Raw genomic sequence first — 20,343 nt, 5'->3', positions numbered from 1 at the left:
TAAAGCCCAGCACAACAAGAATATGTGCTGAAGCTGAAACAGCAACCTGGAGTCTGTGTAGGCCTCAAAGAGTGCAGGAAATGGCTGAACGTACCGAGCAGATCTCTCCATCTCACAATAGCTATCTGGCTTTGGCACAGCTGTAGGCCCTCAGGCTGACACATTAAGGATGAAAAATGCAGACCACAGCGAGTAACAAACCTGTTAACACTACAGGTTGCTGGCACGGCACTTTAGTGTGTGATGGTGGACAGGAAATGATGCACGGCACTTTTTCTTAACCCAAATTTTACTCAAACAGTTGATGTTTACAAATAGTGCATGGGTTTGATTTCCTTTACGTAGTGAGACCCCCAAAATATCCAGAGGCAACAGCAGCCATGAAATGACCAATGCTAAAAAAGGTGCCTGCACACCTTACCCTACAGAGTGGCCAGTAACCTTTCACAAGACCACTTTAAAGCAGGTACATGGGGGAGAAACAAACTCTGAAAATCTTACTTTTGATTATGAAGGATCACACTTTGACCTGAAATTATGTTCTCTAAAGCTTCGAAACACACAAACTGTCTACACTTGTTGGAGGACTTAAATCTATCAAACGCTAAACATAATTCAACGGGAAACAATAAGTGCTTTTGTTTAAGGAGAAACTTGAACCAAGTCATTCTTGCCTTCCAGTCCCAGCAAGTGAAAAGCCTCAAAGGCGTCTGCAACCCTGTCAATATAATAAATATAAATGCATGTGGGCAATCTGCAGATTGTGAAAAAGAAGTGACAAAAATAGCTTTTATCTCAAACTTGATGCACTGGTATAAATAAATATTATTTACATTACTTCTAATAAAACAAGAAAAACAGAGTGTTTGCTTGGACCTTTCAGTTGTAAGGCTTATGAAACATGTTTAGACTTCCTGAGTCTAAAAAGTAGATGCACCATGACATACTTGGGTGAAGGTGAACTACATAAAGATACTTTGCAACCTAATAATGCAAGTAAAACATACAATCTGAGGATCTGCTATGGGAAAGAACTGATCTTGAAATGTCTCGGTTCTTCGGGGTAATAATTCAACGCAGTTCTTGATTACACAAACTGCCGAGAGAAAAAAGTTACGTCAGCAGCTGCTTAGCTCAAAGTCTACAGTTAAACTGGAAGAGTAGAAAATCTGACACCCGAAACGTCCCTTTTAAAACTCCTACCCAATTTTCTTCACGGCAAAATATTTTTGTAATTAAATTAGGAAAATGTGTGAAAAAAAATCACCAAAAAAGCTGCAGCAGTATAGAAAATGAAAACATCTGGCCCCAGTTAAATAGTCCAGCCTTTAGCATCTTTAATAACTGACTGATGGCTTCTTCCTACAAAAAAGAAAGAAAAGGAAGAGAAAGAGGGGAAAAACAATATACAGAATGTAATGGATAACTGAAATCAAACAGTAATATTCAAAGCACACACGAGTCAGTTCAAGTCCCAGCCGTAGTTTATAAATATGGAGCCTGAGAGGCCTTGGAAGAACTGGAAGGGGGGGTCGTTCCTATTAGCAGAGGCCAAAAGATATGGAGCTCAATAAAAGTCACTCCATGATGGCTCGGTAGATGACAGGCTCGATGTAGTCCTCTCTGTATCGCGAGTTGATGACCCGTTGCCTTTTGGAGGTCTGTTTGACGTCGCTCTGTGCGAAGAGCTCAAAGCGCATATCTGATGCCACCGACTGCAGACAAAACAGCAACGTTGGGTGTAGAAAGAGTTGATGCGGCACAAACAGACTTATCAAAGACTGTGAGCTTACCAAACGTGACTTGACTCGTTTGGGCAGATCCTCATCTAGACTGTAGATGTCTTCTCTCTTGACTGTGATTTGTGATCCATCCTCAAACTCCACCTTCCCGCGCACACACACACACACACACACACACACACACACATTTGTCGATAAATGTCAACTTGACACTGATTTTCACAGAAAGCTAGAAAGGGGGGGGGGGTTTACCAGGTACATGGGGATGGAGTGTGACGTTATAAACTTGGCTCCGTATATCAACCCATCTGTCCATCTCACTTGAACAGCTTCACCTTCTGAGGGTGGGCCAAGGCGGACACAGTCACGGTTCTGCAAATAAATCAAAGCAAAATGCCAAGTCACATCTGAAAACTTATCCAGAAGTGAAAACACTCGCAGATGTCACTGGGAGTTTATCTCTGTCACTCCACTATGCTACAGCTGCTAAAAGCTGCAAACTTCAGTGACACCTGAAAGAAATGTAATCAACCTCAATGTCTTCTGGGAAAAGATTGTCGCTGTACGAGCCGTCATCAAACACCACTTCGTAGAACGTGGCTGTGGTCAGCTCCACCACTTCGCTGTGGTAGTAACGGCCGTTCTTGTATTTGCAGATCACCTTCTGGCCTACCGTCAACTCCTGCATGGAGGCCTTGTTGCGCTAAAGGAGGGAAATTAAGTGTTACTCTTAAATACTTATCAAACCACAACGCAAGATATTATCATCATCGTCCAACTACAGCAAAGCAGCACCAGCACTAACAGTAGTAAGAAGCTTCCTAACAAGCAGCTGGATCATGATGTTAACTGAGCGGGAGTTTGTTTTCCACTCACAGTATTACGTAAATGCTAAATGGCACATGGACTGCATCGATAATCAGTAGTTTTACTTGGCAGTTCCCCGTGTTTTGCCTCTCATTCACCCTCAATGGGAGTGGTGCTGTCATGGTGCTTGTTGGCCATAAGGATACATTTAGGGTTTAGTGTCTGGCTCAAGGATGCTTTTACACATGGATGGGAGGAACCCAGGAATGAGTCACCAACCTTACAGTTCATTAAAACTAATCCAGGCTAGTCAATGAGATCAGCGCCTTGTTGAATACTTAAAAAGAAATCCCCCTGCAAACCTTAAACTGCAAAGCTTCAAAGGATAATGTATGCAAAACTAATATCACCGTCTGCACCTTCCTAACTCCTGCCCTGAGTGCGATTCTGCTGAGTTACCTCAGGTATGACAGGTGCTCTGTGTCTGTGGCAGGTGATGAAGACTACGAATGGCCAGTCATCTGGATGCATGAGGACACCAGCAGCCTGAGCACAGGTGGGGTGAAATGCTGTGGAGCAACGCCCGTGGGAGCACTGGACACAGCAGCCCTTCACCTCCCTCTTCATCCGTCTCCTGCAGTAGGCGCATTTCTACCAGAGTGGGTGGGGATAAAGGGCACAAGTGACAAAAGGCAGGAAGGAAAGGTGAGAAAAGGAAACAGGCCAGAGTTGAAAGAATGAGAGGGACAAAACAAGTTGTCAAAAGCAGCGGAAGACAAGCAGACACTGCAGGGACCTCAATTTACTGAGGGCCCTGCATTATGTGGCTGTTTCATTACAGGTAAAAGTTTCCTTTGACCAGTGGCAATGAAGACAAGACCAACTATTGTGCCGCCTGTGTCCTGTGACGTCACATGCAGTTAAACATTATTTTTTCTGAAACCTCAAATGAGCAGACTGAGAAGTGAAACTGCTGAAGACAGCCAACAACCATGCCTGATGTCACCAACAACGCAATGAGTCACGAAAAACATGACCTCACATGCCAGGAGTCCAATCTGAGTCAAAAGTTTCAATCGATCTCAAATACTACCTCAAATCAGTCACTTGGAAAATGTGTAATGCACCAGAATACGATAAGTAAAAGGTAAGAGGAGACAGTGTCACATTCAAAGAACACTCCCTCCCACAGTCTAAATCAAGGTAAACATGTCAAAGTACAGTCTTACCAGTCTGAAGCGTGGCAGTGGAATGGCAGAGAGGTCGATGGGGCTCCGCTCTGTGATGTTGACAAAGCGAGCTTCCAGCACAGTGATGGCACACAGCACATGAACCCATCTGTGTCAAAGGCAAACGTCAGGTAGAATGAGGGAAAACGGCATTGCTCAGGGTGCAATGGCTCTCCAAATTTCAACAGGTTTTTTAACTGGGATTTAAACAACAAAGAACAGAATAACTAAGCAGAGTGAAGCTCTGTTTAATGTTTGGAATGTGGGAAACTACTACTAAGACAGGTTCCACCAAAACAGCATACAGTTAAAGAAAGGGTCAATACAAAATCAATTGAGTCAGAACACAGAACACTTCCCAGCCTCCTCCAAATAAAAGAATATTTAGTTCACACACACAAAATTAATGTTATTGTGTTGACGTTTGAAACTAAATTTTGACAAATAATCTTAACTGAAAGGTCAACAAAAAAAAAAAAGACAATACTAAGAAGGAGATCCACAAATCTCCCTGCAATGGGTTCAGTTCCACTGTCCCACACATTAGACTGACCCTAAGTTACTCCCCACACACAGAAATGATGCACGTACGTGTTAAGCTGGCAGGGTTTAACCCACTTGCTGGTAAAAAAATGATGGGCTTATCAGCCAGACCAACAGCCTGTGTACTTAAAGACCACAGAGATGGATGTGTTCCCAGTAAATGTTTCAGAAACGGGCCTTCTAAAAGATTTCTCTAACTGTTTGTGCTTCCTGTGCTACTTACTTGTCACTGTTGGCTCTCTGTAGAGCTCCACCTCTTAGGGAACACAGACAGCAGTCCTACAGGAAGAAACACGGAACATTTATTCTAGAATTCTTTCCTTGTCACAAAACATTTTTAAGACATCTTACTGTACACCACTGCAAGGTAATGACCCTTAGATTGACACTATACCCAAACTGGTTCAGTAACAAGGTCAGAAGCAGAACTTATCCCCCATAATCCTTAACATTAGATTAAATTCACCTCATCTCTTGTGTCAATTGGCAACAGCAAAATATACTGATAATGGGCTATCAAAATCCAACAAGATGCTAAAAAATATGAGAGGAAACCCTACTAGCACCTAAAAAAAAAAATACCTTAACCACATGGGAAGGGGGGGGCTTGAGTTTATGAAAAGATACAGACCAAACTGCTTTCCATTTATCTGTGACAAAACAGTGACCTAAATCAATAACCTTATTAATACTTAAATTAGGCAAAATTAAATCTAAATCAGAAGATAAACTAGACAAGAGAAAAAGCTTTTTCAGGTGTTTCAAGATTCAATATTCAAGAATGCTTTATGAATCGCCATGGGGAAATTGTTTTGCAACAGGCAGCGGCTTCACGCACATGCGCCCTTTTTAAAGAGTTGCAACGGGGGGGGGGCAAGAGGAGAGGAGAGGGAGAAAAAACACAGCCACCAGACTTTTATGAACTTTAAAGAAGAAACATTGCCCACTCGTGGTCAAAGGGCTGAATGCATGCCACTTTCCTCATGTGGACAGAGCCATCTCTTCCTTCAATGTCTGCAGTGACATGCTGTGCATGTTTTATCACTCTGTCACTGTTCTCTGCTGCTGTCTGCTGGGCAGTGGCCCTACGGACAAAAACTGTAGGCGCCTGGACAAACTGGTGAAAATGGCCAGTTCTGTGATAGGCAGGGAGCTGGACCCTGTGGTGGAGCAACGGATGAGGAGGAAGTTATATTCTATGATGGTGAACAATAAACACCCCCTTCACAGCAACCTGGCAGGACAGCTGCAGGACAGCTGCAGGACTGAGAGGTTCAGGAGGTCCTTTGTTCCCACAGCCATAAGACTTTTTAACAGTGACTGCTGACATGTTCTTCTCACATTTATCTATTATTATTATTATCATTTTTGTTCTAATATATAAAACATATTCCCCAAACACAAAGAAAGGAACTCTCTTGTTGCCTCAGCACAAGGGAGGCAGTAGAATAGAGAGCAAAGATCCAGAGCGACAATTAATGTTTGAAAGTTGTACCAACTACACTCAGCATAGGGCTGGGTGATAAAACGATATACTTATTGAGGAATAACTTCCTCGATAGAGATATGAAACATGATCAATATTCTTTCCGATAGATTACATTCGTCCATCTTTTGACAGACAATACGAATAGCCAATGAAAACGAGAGCTGCGCTGAACCAATCAGGAGGCTGGAATAGAGCCATGGAACTAGTGCTAATCTTGCCCCAATAACAAGGCCTGTACAGCGGCAACAGAAGGCCATAGAGTCTGCTTCATCCAGCGCCATGTTGTGTGACACAAAAAAAAGAGACACTGTGATATTACAAATGCAGTAGCTTATTGTACTGCAAAAGACATGCTACCAATAAGCACGGTGGAAAATAAGGGGTTCAAGTGGATGCTAAAAATTATGGACTCGATATTGACTGATATAAAAATTTTTTAAAAAAGACTTTTTCCCCATGTCGCCCAGTCCTAACTCAGCATATTTATTTCTAAACATGAGTGAAATAATTATTCTTGTCAGTACACAAATCTGAGTGCGCAGATAAAGATTCTTATGGATCTTTCAACAAAACATCTCGCTGTGCTTCCTGCTGGTCAGAATCTAAGCTGCAGAGCTTCCTGCCAGTGACGTCGCCAACAGGCACCGCGTGTTCCATAGTATTACGATACCTGCTTGAGAAAACAAGCACCTCTGCTGCTTTATTCTGCCGTTTATTGGAATGATGAGAAATTTTAACAATGTTCACTGATGAGCTGATCCATCACAAGGTGCCTGAGCCCTGCTGACTAACCTCAGTGATGGCGTCAGCTGCACAGCGGGCACAAAGCCAGTCGTCTAGCTCTTCTTCATCTCCAGACACACCGTAGCAACCTAAAAAGGGACATGTCACACATCACTTTTCACAGATTTCATATCAAAACTTGGTTATTTGTACATTTGACTAGCTCTCATCTATAGTATGCTGGGATTTATCTTGTAATGTACAAAAGTCTAGACAAGATATAAAGCTGAACTTCAAGTTGCATTTAGTGAATACAGTTTCATTTAAAACACAAGATCAAGCTGACTCCTGCCTTGAAAAGGCCTTGACTGGTATGTGTTACATGCCCAGCAGCCAAATTTACATGTCTAAAATGGAAAGCGAGAGTCAGCTCTAAAGATCAACTGGGATTTGGAAATCATTATATATTATCATTATAGTAATAGTGTTGCTGTGATGATTTGTTTAAGCATGATGTTCTGTATTTAAGATCATCAACATGAGTATCTGGGTACTCATAAATCCTGAACCTGTCAAGCATGACATTACAGTTAAACTAGCAAACGAGTATAGACTAGCTGATATGTAATCAGTTGTAATGACTGACGACCTAAATATGGCACCTTTGTCAGACGGAGGATTTTTTTCACATGATCAAAAGTATGGAGAGAAAATCGACTCAAGACATCAGTGCGTGCGTAGCACTTGATTTGTGCGTCGTACAATCTGATTTGTGCATACTACTTGATTTGTGTGTGTGTAACTTGCTCGAAGTTATGGACAAAACGATAATTAGGAATTCAAAAAGTCTCCTACACACACAAATCGTTAAATACGCAGGCACGAATCGCCTGATACACACGCACAAAGCTATAGATCAGCACAAAGGGTTTTGAGACTGTTTTCACGCCTCCGAGAAGCCTCACAGATTCGTCCGTGCATGGTGCATTTAAGTACTGGTGGAAAGCTGGGTCATCTGGATGTTCATCCGAGTCGAGCGTTATTTCCCTCGGTACTTAGTTCCCTCTAAACTTGTAACGAATTGTGAATAATTGTGGATCTGTGTAAAAGAGAATATCTCAGCACCACACATTTACTTTGTAATATTCTAAAGTGCCTTATATGGACAGATATGCATTTATGAGCCTTACAAATGTAATTAGATGTTTTAAAGCAATGACCGCTTGGTGGTGGACTTGTTCTTTGGCTGGGAAAATTGAGTCAAATCGAGAGGCAAGAAGTACAAGTTAAATCTGCTCGCTTTGCTATCCGATTATAATGAGACAGCCAGTATTTCAGATCATTTCAGATAACGTTTTATGTGTCTGGTACTTGGATGCGCCGTCCTCCACACATTTCTCTGTTAACTCCTGCTAACCACAATTATTCGCATAGCTGAGCCATTAAAAACAGTTGTAGTAACTTTAAGTTACTGTCAGCACTAATGTATACGTTTCATAACAACAATAATATTACATGCCTCTTTTATTGTTCATCCATTCATTTGTGACTGTTGACAGTTTCAGTTTTTATGTTGACCAACAACTGTCTGAGTTTCTCGGAGATTTTGAGTCCAACACCTTTTTTTTTTATGCAATCAAGCTATCATAACAATCAGAATTCAACTTATGAGCCCCAAAATAAGTTGGTAACTCAACTTATTTAAATATACATGTCTTGCTTTCTTCGGGAACTTCTCACAAGTAACAGCTGATGCGTTGTTCTCCTGATTCTGGTGGAACCAGAGGCACTTTTCCAAGCAACTGACCGTAGATTCACTTTGTCATGTTGTGTTACTTTTCTCATTTGTTTCCGATTAGTTTTGCTGGCTTTTTTTCCCCAAAAGCTTGGTCAAAATGATGTGGTTAAAAGAACATTTTAACCCTAATTCAGCTGGTCAATTGCACTGTTTGTATGAGATGGTAAATGCCACAGCATTAGAACACCAGTCTGATTTGTCCATAAGTTGTGAATGTGGTCCGACACGTTAGACAGTGATGGCACAAAGCAGTATGGACGGCTCGTGGATGGCAAAAACACAGTTTTCAATGCATCCATTGTAATTTCACTTGCACAATCGGACAACCATATGAGGCATTTTTATTTGCCCCAGGCAACAATTAATAGCAAACCCTACTAGGCCAGTTTGAGATGATACAAATGGAGTCATTTTCAACTTTCCACTTAAAATCCCTCAAAGCTAAAAACTGTCAGTAGGGTAAACAGTATAGAAATAAGAACATGTTATTATGTCAAACTCTACTGCGTGTGTAAAGAAAGTATTGCAATTAAAACTTAATTTTGTCTCCACGAATGGAACTTTATTCAGCTACAGAGGAAAGGTCGTGCGTGAGACAGCTTTTAGCTGGCTGAATAACTCAGGATGTCAGAGGTGTGGTTGTGCATTCATGCACAATCTTTTAAGGCATTGAGTCAGAACTATTTTTGTTTCACAGTTTGTTAGTGAGGTTTCAAGATTAACACTTGCATATTTTCAAACATCTGAAAGAACAGTATGGAACTGCATGGAACAGATGTTACTCAACAAGTGTTCCTATCAATGCAGACTTTTAGGACATACCCATTCATCCAAGAGAACGGACTTACTCGTATGTACACGAACGAAGCACTGAGCACAGCTGACCAGACGGCTGGTCCCGTCCTCCGCAACATGAGGATTAGATAGCTGTCCCTCCCCGCTGTCATTTGTCTTGCTGGATTGGGTGTTGAAACACATCTCTGGGATGAGCGGTTTGGACCACTGACGTCCACCCGGACGATTCACCAAGATCACGCTGGAACTTCCATTGCTCGACTCGGACTGCCAGGGAGTGGATGCACATATTTCCAAAGTTTGTCAAGGAAACTATAAAAATCTCATCCAGTCCTCACCACACCTCAAAGCATGCAGGTAACCATTAGGATATTCTAAACATTACTGTCAATTATAATCAGTCTCTATTGAATTGTGTGGACCAACTATATGACTGCTTCCTTTATGTAGAAATACAGCTCTAATTACCGTGACTACAACAGATATAGGTTGTGCCATAAATAACAACTGTTTTCACATGTGTTTTGATATCATTTCTAGAAAGTGGAAAATAAAACTTTCTAAACTTTCTAAAATAAAAGCAATAAAACTGCTGGTTTTTCATCAGTAAAATAAGTGCACTGAGAAACTGCTTCCCCAGTTCATCCATCCTGCTGCTTTAGTTGTTATTGCAGTGAGAGATAGCACAGATAACAAAATGGGGAAAGAAAAGACTGATAAGGCAATCGACACAAATGCACATCTTACCTGATGGTAAGTATGAAAGAGCAGACAGATGGAGCAGTAAGGGGCCTGCTGGCCCATGTTTTTGTTATATTCCCACTCTGCCTGGGGGTTACATGGCCGACACTGCCACAGCTGGGTTAGAGGCTTTGCCCACTCCTCTTTGTCTTCTTGTTCTACGTCTACATCTACATACACATCTGAAGAAAAGATGATGAAATACAAAGAGAGAAGGTATGAAAAAACACAACTGCATCATGATAGAACAGTGCTTGCTAAACTGGAATACTATATAGTGATCATTTGACAGATGAACTCCACTGCTACATACCATCATCACTGTGTACTTCTCTGATCAGAGGGTGATGGCGAGGCAGCTTACAGAGCTGTTCTTCTTGCTCCTGTTTTTTGGCCACTGACTTGCAATACGACTGCTCTTCTGTCACCTGCTGGGGAAAAAGTTGTATAACAAAGCATAACAACAAAGACAGAAAAATATGCTGACTGTACCAAAACAATCAGGTCAAAGCTTTGAGTATTTGGTCACAGGCAGTAACTACTTACATGATTGTTCTGAAGAATCGCCTTCATTTCATCATGAACTGGTTTCCTGACAGGAGCGGTGTCGTTCGGGGGGTCAATGCCATTATCCATTAATGGATATTGGTTACTCTGTAGTTTAAACAGGATGAACAAAATTGAACACTGGTGGCAGATTTTGTTATAATGACTATGAAAAGTGTATTCTGCCACCAGAAAAGCCATCAATAATGGTTTGATTAGTAGAATTAGTGCCGAGCACTGAGTGGTTTGCATCATACATGCACCAGATACTATGTCTGTTGTCTCTATTTATGTCAGTACATGCACAACAGTGCTGTATGATAGTCAGTAAATCAAGTGAAAAAAAGAGTTTCTTAATCCCAAATTGAGAGAAACTCAGAGTTAGGCTTTTAAAACTAAAGTTCTGTCCCGCCCAGACGCATGCACAGCAGTTACAAACACGGGACAACACACTGCCGCAGCGTGCTCGAAACAACAAACTAAAAACAATCTCCAAAAGCCACATTTGGAACTATTTTGGGTTTAAACGAGGCACAGACGGTAAAGCAATAGAAGATGGCCGTCCACTGTGCAGGCGCTGCCACCAGCTATAGGAGCCAAAGGAGGCAACACATCCAACCTCATAAAACACCTGCAGTGTCTGACCCAGATTTATGTGTCACATACCAGGTTAGTATTTCCTGCTTATTTTCTCATTGGCTAACATTAGGCCATATGCTTCGTGTACAGGCTGAAGAATGAAGAGTTAGATGTTAAAGCATCTAGAAAATACATAAAAATATAGTTTTCACCGGAAATCAGTTCCTGTTTATTGTATTTTCTTCTCTATGTTTTATTACGTTGGAGAAGAAGCATTATTGTCAAATACATTTTTTAAAAAGACAGTGGATTTGTTATCCTAAGTTGATTATTTATATTAGTATGTTTATCGGGCACATAACACCATACGTAATTAATAAGTGTTTATAACTTGTACAAATACATTGCAGTTCATGCAAATAATAATGAAAAAGGCTGCCATATCGCGATAATACCCGGAACCGTGATACTTTGTCTGGTATAGTATCGTGGTTACTTATTTTAAGTATTGTGGGAGCTGATCCATAATATGTACAGATTATAAGCACAGACACGTACGCACACAAATACATGAGGGATAAATCAGAAGGAGAACCACAAAATAGCTACAGGGAGTCTTATACTGGGCTAAACTGATGTAAGTGCACAAAGGTAATCAGGCTTTTCCACTCGACTATAACAGCAAGCAGCTCATAACGTGCTGCTTAATGTCAACATTGCAAGAGCATCTCTAGCCCTGTTGCCAAGTTGAAAGGATTGGATTGTTAAAGGGGAACTCCGGTATTTTTAAACCCAGACCTTATTTCTAGCATGAAATACGTTCATCTACTCACAGAGAACAGTTTGGTGAAAGTCGGCGTCCTTCGGAAGATATTTAGATAACTGGAGATCCATATAACGGAGTGAACGGGGCTTAGAGGATGCAGCCTCTAAATAAGGCATTATCTGTCTTTATTTTACCAATAATTTAAGAAGAATGAATGAATGAACGTGTGCTATAGCTCTGTTAGCTCAGAGCTGCTGTGTTGTTGTTATAGGCAGCTATCGGGGGGCTTATAGAGGGCTTTCTATACACTCGTCTACTGGGATGACGTCATCATGCTGCTGCAGCACAGCTCATTCACTCCGGTAAGGACGTCCATCATACACACAGTTGTCGTCCACGTCGTCAAAATCTGATAAATATCCTGCCATGTTGCACAAAACTATCAGCAGCAAACTCTGTGTGAAGTTAGCCGACTGTCACAGAGCACGGAGTAGATAAGAGTGTCTATGACGTCATCCCAGTAGACGAGTGTGTAGAAAGCCCCCGATAAGCCCCGTTATATGGATCTCCAGTTATCTAAATATCTTCCAAAGGACGCAGACTTTCACCAAACTGTTCTCAGTGAGCAGATGAACGCATTTCATGCCAGAAATAAGGTCTAGGTTTAAAAATGTATGACTGCTTGAATCTGTTATTTTGAAACTTTCATTGGTTCTCTGCAGTTCCAAGGTGGAAATGCTCAGACGTTTGTTTCACTCATGACATGTGTTCTAATACAAAAAAATATTAAAAAGGTTCAGTTATTAAATTATTGATCAAGGCTATAACATAACAAACAAAATCATAAAATTTCCACCTCAGTTTTTCCTCACACACTTTGGCTGCAACATTACAGCTGAAATAAGATATCAAGTACTGTTAAATGTTTAATGGTTGAACTATGCTGAGTAATAGTATGGGTGTTAACTTTTTGACATTTTCAAAGATAGATTTGCATAGTGTCAAATGAGTTTCCCCCTCAGGGGTCAGTCCACACAGAGCCCAGGGTAAAGTTCAGAGTTGAACCAGCTTTCAGGGAAAAGGCTCCAATCTACACAGCAATGTTGCGTCTAAAAGCTCCTTGGACTGAATAATTTGCTGGTAATTTGACTGAACTGACAATGCATGCAGCATGTGCCACCGGCTAAGACCCGTAGATTGCTGTAAAGAAGCTCACCTTTGCTTGTTTTTATAGATCACATGGCGTTGCATCTGTATGTGCTTTAAAACAATTCTGGCACTGTCTCGAGGCGTTTGTTCAGCCATGAAGATTACTCCTACACATGCTCTACGGATCAGCTCTGATCACTTCCCATTACAGTTAAGAGGTGCATCAACTTTGAACTTGTTCTTTTGTCTCTGACAAGGTGCAACGAAGGTGCATTTGCGCCTTACAGGCAGAGTGAAAAGGGCTGACGACTACAACTTTAAATGGATAGTGAATTAACATCTGGAGATGAGAAAATAAAAATACTGACCTTTGGCTTGTTCGCGTTTGGAGCCTCCATTTCCTCGTTGTTGCCCTCTTGAAATTGCATTTGGGTCTGGCGCAGCGCAGACTTGCTAGTAGGATCAACTTCAGGCATCTCCACTTCAGCCGGAACTTCAACCGGGATTGACACTTTGGGTTCGGCCTCCTCTTGGTCTTGCACAGCAGGAGTCTGTCCTTCTGATTCATCCTGTACTACTTCGGTAAGAGTGATTTTAGATTCAGGCTGTGATTCGGTTTTCTCACACCCTGGATCCTGAGACGCAGACTGAACCTGTGTGTTTGTACAGGTTTTGTGCTGAAACTGACGAGGTTGGTGTTCCCTGGCATAGCTGTGCACCTGGAGCTGTGTGTGAGGCTGCTTTTCTAGGGTATAGCTGTGCACCTGAAGAGCATCTTTTGGACTCAGAGTCCTGTGAAAGAGTAGACTGGCCACCCCCATTTTGCGGACTGGCTGAGTAGTGGCCTCTGTCCATGTGGGTGCCACTGCAACTGTTAGATGTCCATTTCTGGGCTTCGACTCAGATGAGATCGCCGGTGCACGAGTTTTGGTATAATGATGAGGACGGCCCCCGTCACTGTTACTCTGGGTCAAGCCCCTGTGAAATGGATCCATTAAAGTCAGTTTGGTTGGTGTGACAACCAACTTTGGTGGACCTGTAAAACAAATAAGCGGAAAGAAAAGATCAACTTTTCCACTTCAGACTTTTTCCTCACAATACAATTACAGTTTTAGCTGGCATAGAGGAAACCAGTGTAGTATTGGGGGAAAGAGATACCTTTATTTCTCTTGCCATCTTGTGCAGTAGTTCTCGGAGGGATAAGACTTAGCCTGGGACGCTTTCCGTACTGCTCAGCATCCTCTTCATCCTTGGGAACAACATCCTCGGGCACATCCAGACACACCCGGTGTCTTTTGGTCTCTATCCTTTGTGTGCTGAAAACACAACAACACAGAAATATGGAGATGATTAGAAACATGACATTTCTTATCATCAGTTTATTTACCTTTGTTTTTTGACAAACATAAATAACATATTACAATAAAAGTGCATTCAGTGTGATGAGATTATACCTGTAGCACTATGGAGAGGGCTTGGTTCTTTACAAGGTACGTTTTGTTTACTTTTGTAACAACTAATAATAAAAACTAATTACGGCTCGTTATATAATATTTCACTTGGCGCTTTCATGAAAATAAAAGGGGCTGAAAGTTCTGAGAGAAGGTCTAAAAGCTGTGAAATCTATTTCTAGTTGGCAGCCACAGAGAGTCTTGCGCCTTTTTAACACAAAAACTGGCATGTTTAAAAGAGACTGGTTACACAGTCATTTTAAATTTCAATTCCTTTCTCGAAAGTCTTGCTGTTGCTCATCAAGCCACCGTATGGTATGGCAGGGAATCAGTCACATCCACCCACTGTAGGTGTAATAGTGTGAACAACTGTCAAAGCAGAAAAAACACTGTTGATGTGTGCCGTTATCAATTTTCAAAAAGGTAACAGTTTGACACATGATTTAGATGATCAAACATGTTCAAGCTTCAAAAGTTTACACACACAAAAGAGCATGAACATGATCTCCTGAATTCATCTTAAAATGATCAAGATTGTTACTGGTTAATCCAGTTATAGGTCATGCATGACTAATCTACTCTTTGTCAGAGTGATTACTGAAATAAAATTCAGCTACGTTGCTCCAGTTATGGAGGGTTGGCAGTTTTTGTTTAGACTTCCTGCTATTGGTTTAATTTATCTTTTTTTTTTCAGAAGGGTCAGACTTTTGGCTCCTACCATAAGTATTCGGAATGGGAGCAGTAATGATGAACTATTTTGGATTACTGGTGTCACATTGGTCCCAGAATTCTAAAGCTGTGACCTGCAGTCTCAGGACAGAAAATGTGGCTGCTTTCAGCTGAAGAGCAGGCTTTGTTTGACAGGAGGCAACAAGAGAAACCCAACTTCACTAGAAAAACTGAGCAGACAACAAGATTTAAGAAACTTAAGTTTCTCAGCATTTTTTTTTTTTTCAAAGGAGAGAACATATGTGGGTTATGATATTAGAAATATACTACAGTTTACCTAAATCTTAATATTTCGTTAGATTATTTTCTCATTTATAGGTCAAAGTCTGCTAGCCAACATAAAAATCATACCAACTACGTAACCTCCTTAAGAGGGCTAAAAACCTTCATGAAAATACTTTGACTGGTGTACTCTTGGTTAGCTGGGCCAATACAGCTGGTGCAAGACAAGTGAAAAAAAAAAGGTATGAAAGCCATGTAAAAGGGATGGCTTTCTCATTTCATCTGATGTCACTGTCATTCCATTAAAGAAACTTATGAAAGCACTCCCAGCCGAGATAGCTCAGTTATCAAAAGTACCAAAATACCGTAGCATATGGTGCATTTCATGGTACATTAAAAAATAAACACCCATATGGACATCCTTAGTATAGGACATACCTCTTTCGTTCTCCATCTTCCCCACAGCTATCGATACAGCTACTGTTTGTGGTGCTGTTGATCTCACTAAAGGCCTCACCCAAAAACTCCTTAGCCTCTGGGGTGGGCCGTGAGTGGTCAATGGGTACCATATGTCGTCTTGCTAGCCACTGTTCATAACGATCTGGCTGGTATTTCTTAACAAATACATCCATGGAAATCTTCACCATATCTTTACGGCATGAACACTGATTGGAGAAAACAATGGCACAAATATACAGTGGTTTAAACTATCAATTAAAAAAAAAGAAAAAAGTCTGCCTCTTTTGGTTCTCACCAAAACTGCCTGCTTGCCGTACTCAATCCATCTCTCTGTGGCAAAATTGGTGGACTCTGCACAGTTGAAACCATGGTTGAAACCAGCATGATACGCATAGGGGAAAGTGACCATGAACTCACCCGCCTCCTGAGTAATCTAAGAAAAAAAAGAAGAGCAAATCAAATTACTAGCAACTAAAGCTAAAACAGAAAGTACTGCAGGTTCTTAGAGGTACAAATCATACCTTTTCAAAAGGAATGCCATATTTCTTCAGGATTGACGGAGAGATAAGGGTCATCTTATGCCTTAAAAAAGCCTCACAATTTTGAGAACTACCAGGAAAAAACCCTAAAACAGAAGAGAGCAAAAATATATACTACAAGAAAATCTGTTACTACAAAGTTCTAGATTCCATAACAGTTCATTTATTCGGTCATCTGGCTTTCACAAGTTCTCTTACAGAACACATCCCATTGGAGTCCTACCTTTAGCCAGACGCTCTAGTCTTTTTCCATGCTCTGGGGAAACACAGTACCTGAAAACAATCCCATGAGGAAAAATTGACATTATGCAAATATCCACCTATTTCAGTTTCACTCCAAAACCATTTCACACCGCTTCTAGTTTTCTATTTAAAATCTACATTTAATGGGCTGGTGTCATGTGTGGCAGGTGATGGCAATATTTCCTGATGGAAAGAACCCAATTCTGTGCCTCACTAGAATTGTTTATCTGTTCATTTTTCAAGTCAGACATGTGGGGTAAGACTCTCACTCATGTAATTGATAACCTTTTCCATGTTATATCAGCACCTACATCATATAGAACTTACTGCAGTTATTTGGGTTTCAACCAGCGGTGGGAAAGCTATGCCATGTCATAAAATTTATAGAAGACTGACAGAATTTCTGCTCCATGTATGAATCCTTACCATGACTTTGGCTCTCCAAAGTGCAAGTAATTGATGCTGTAGAGGTCCATATCTTCAGTGTGCCATGCAAAGGTGGTCTTCCACATACCAAAATACAAGTATGGTGTATTAACACCTTCAATAGTGATGCCGCTGTCACGTTCCACAGTATCCAAAATGGTGCCCAAGTGGCAAATATTCCACTCTTTGACATCCTGTCAGAGTACAGCAAATAATACAAGATCAGCAAACAGAAGTGAAAAGCTGCCTTTCAAAAAACTGGTGTTTCCATTAAATGGTATCTCGGAAGAGTTCTTCGATTCTCAATCTTCTAATGCAGACAAATTCCCTCAACATAAGTGGGATCAGCTTTTTATCGTCAAAGTGTGTGTGTGTGAAGCTGTGGCACAAATTTTTGTGTGCATGTTTACTACATTACACTGTTTTAAAAAGCAGAAGATTCAAAGATTCAATCCAATGCGACTTTCAAGTGAGGAGTATAGAGAAGTAGTATGGAGCAGTTATTCAACTGAATGAATTTATAACAGGCGTTTGGTTCATGAGGTTACATTGTGCAAACTGCACATGCCAAGTGCTTTTAGGACCACGTATGGGAAAAACCCATACGTTCCCTGATGTTTCAGCATCATTGCATGTCAACAGGTAGAGATGGATGAGTGAAAGGATAGAAAGAAAACAAAGATAAATATTTGGTCAATAATCACCACAGCAGCAATAAGAAATGTCAACTCACTGTGTCATACAAGGTTCCATTAACATCTGCCCCATAAATGGGAGGGTTAAATGTCACATTTTTCCAATATTTCCTTTCCAGTTCTTCAAAATCATCATAATGTGGACTACAGAACCTGTGAAAGGCATTCAGATTACCAAAAAAAGATTGAGCTTAAAAATTAACAAAGCAGGCTTAAATCTCAAATTTCTGCACTTCTCACTTGTCACTGTTGGCAATCTTGCGAAATTCTCTGACAGTCATGGCCCTCTTCTGTATGTTGTACTGAGTGAAAAGGCCTGACTGTCCAGTCACCACCTGCTGAATGGGTGCCGGAATCACCAAATCGTCTATGTCATCATAAGAGCGTCGTGGTCTCCACTCCTTCGGTGGCACAATCTTGGGGGAGAGAAGAAGACACTCAGTTATTTGGGTTTCTTATAAATGCTTGCAAGAAAGATTATTTACTAGAAAAGCTATGGCAGAATGATATTTTTTCTGACAAGTGGGTGTACATATCAGGAATACGATGTATAGAATTAAAAGAAAAGATTATCTTGTATTTTCCTTGGTAACCTTCTTAAGACAATAATGAACTTTTTCCATTTTGCTGCTATTAAAAACAATCCCACAAACATAGTTACCAATGTGAAAATAGCCTGTGTGGAGTCATGCACTTTATTTGTACTTACTTTTGCCAAGCCTGCTTTATGCGCTCCCTTCGACTCCATATATGCAATGTAGCGGCTGAAATTCTTGAATTCTTCAGCAGTGGGGTAAAACGTCATGATTCCCTTGGAACCATGGTTTTGGGAAACCATGTCTGATGTCATTCTTTATGTCAGTGGTGGCCCCTGCACATTGTGAAAGGGGGAAATTGTGATTTTAGTGTTCTATCACATCACAACAATATCATCTCATTTTTACCACCACCAACAACGTGTAACTGGATCTAAGGTTTGGCCTGGCCCCCTCGAGCTTAAATGATCAACTGCAAACTAATATTAACAATGATGATAATAATAGGAATGATGATAATGATAAACTCTAAAACATATCATCGTAGGTAAGTAGATTTAATGATACTACACTGAATATGTATGCCCATGCCTACAGGAGTAACGTTTGAATAAAGCACGAGAGAAATTAATAAAGCTGTCACTCTATTACTAATTTTACTAATTACTGATGCTTTTTTACTAAGTGTTTATTTTTTTATTAACCGCATCTTATACTGCCAACATAGCAGGATGGGAAACACAGAGCGAGTGTACGGTTGTTCAAACATGTCCAGGTATATTTCCAAATTATAACGTTACACACTGTCTGTATGTGACAAGCTAGCCAGGACGGTGCAGCGAAACGCAAAAAACACCCCCGATGGGTTAAAGCCGGGTCTCTTTCATTTTACTCAGTCAAGCGCCAAAGCCCAGTCATCTAACGCTATCTCATTTGCTAACTTGCTAAAAAAAAAAATAAAAAATAAACCCCAAAAACAATCAAGTAACAAAATTGCTACGAAACATAACACAACGTTAGCATTAGCTAACCTGTTACCATAACGCTGATAATTCAAGTCCCATTTTGTTACTTTTGCGTCAATGTCAATGCAAAGTAACATACACAACTAACAGTAGACTCAATGTTAAAACTTTGTATCTTTCAAGTAAACGCTGCAGAAAGATGACAGTTTGCATTAAGTACCCTAACCCCCGAAAAATCTCTCGGCAAGAGGCTATTTTCTGTGTTACAGCTTCCAACGTAGCTTCGTTACAGCCTATCCAGCTCATTTATACTGAGTGCGGTTAACAAACTTAGACTGATTTAGCGTTAACATTCTCACCATAAAATAGATGAAAAATGAAAATGACATTAGCATATTCCTCGTTCTCAACGACAGTTTGAGCTGATTTTATTCAAACAAGTACAATTGTGAAACTGTTATACCACGCAAATGGTGTCTACATCAGGAAATAGACTGCACCCGGCCCGTAGGATCTACATTAGCTTCAGAGTAGCTCTTCCGGCTAATAAAGCTACCAGGTTAGCATTGCGAGTGCAGAAGTTCACATTCTGCGACGAAGCTAAGTGGACATGCAGACAACTTACCACCTGCTCTCGGTTAAACAAGACGTTGTGCCCCTTGTATTGCAAATACCTCGCAGTTAATCGAAACGGTCACTCGTAGCATAACAGAGAAAAGACAGCTTGCTAACTAAGCCCCCTATGAGAAGATTATTCTACTCCATTACCGCCGCTACGCATACACACGCACTGTCCAATTTGTTTACCACAACACGCATGGGACACGCTTAACCAATCAGAAGACGACAGTGATGGCTCGTCCGTAAGAAACATCTTTCTGTAAATATTAAGTTAACAAAACTATCAGTTAAATTGTTAGACTTTGGATGAAGGTTGAATCCTTAAACATAGGTGTAATCTCATATTTACTTTTTGCATCTATTAACAATTATTATTGGTAGCAATGACAGACAAAAGAGAGAAAGCAAATATAAAATGTTTGTATTCGCTACAACTGGCCTATGATTTCCCGCTGTGTGGCCCTCAACATAAGACGTGAGGGTGATAAAGTTGTAAAAGAAAAACTTATGAGACTGACACAATCTACTGAGGCACAAGGCCAGCAGAAAT

At 40.7% G+C, this 20,343-nt stretch overlaps 1 protein-coding gene across 2 annotated transcripts; it reads right to left on the bottom strand.

Annotated features, from left to right (window-relative positions):
- Nucleotides 1-1,312: 1,312 nt before the first annotated feature.
- On the bottom strand, nt 1,313-19,970 carry kdm4ab (lysine (K)-specific demethylase 4A, genome duplicate b). Of its 2 annotated transcripts, none has more exons than XM_072363030.1 (23): nt 19,798-19,970; nt 18,381-18,542; nt 17,912-18,087; nt 17,710-17,824; nt 16,977-17,170; nt 16,531-16,580; nt 16,290-16,393; nt 16,064-16,201; nt 15,748-15,974; nt 14,066-14,223; nt 13,276-13,943; nt 10,414-10,521; nt 10,181-10,298; nt 9,874-10,049; nt 9,180-9,393; nt 6,603-6,682; nt 4,545-4,600; nt 3,779-3,887; nt 3,009-3,200; nt 2,275-2,445; nt 1,995-2,114; nt 1,794-1,886; nt 1,313-1,715 (listed from the first exon to the last, which is right to left on the bottom strand). In XM_072363030.1, the coding sequence occupies exons 2-23, from the start codon at nt 18,519-18,521 to the stop codon at nt 1,578-1,580; spliced, it is 3,546 nt and encodes a 1,181-aa protein (XP_072219131.1). In that variant the 5' UTR covers nt 18,522-18,542; nt 19,798-19,970; the 3' UTR covers nt 1,313-1,577. The 2 variants fall into 2 exon arrangements, with proteins under 2 accessions (XP_072219131.1, XP_072219132.1); XM_072363031.1 differs by having other exon boundaries at nt 10,181-10,295.
- Nucleotides 19,971-20,343: the final 373 nt, after the last annotated feature.

Source organism: Leuresthes tenuis, unplaced genomic scaffold, assembly GCF_036924035.1.
Source record: "Leuresthes tenuis unplaced genomic scaffold, fLeuTen1.0.hap1 SCAF_14, whole genome shotgun sequence".
NCBI lineage: Eukaryota > Metazoa > Chordata > Actinopteri > Atheriniformes > Atherinopsidae > Leuresthes > Leuresthes tenuis.
Note: the sequence above shows the minus strand (reverse complement) of the source record. Positions and strands in the feature narration are given on the sequence as shown.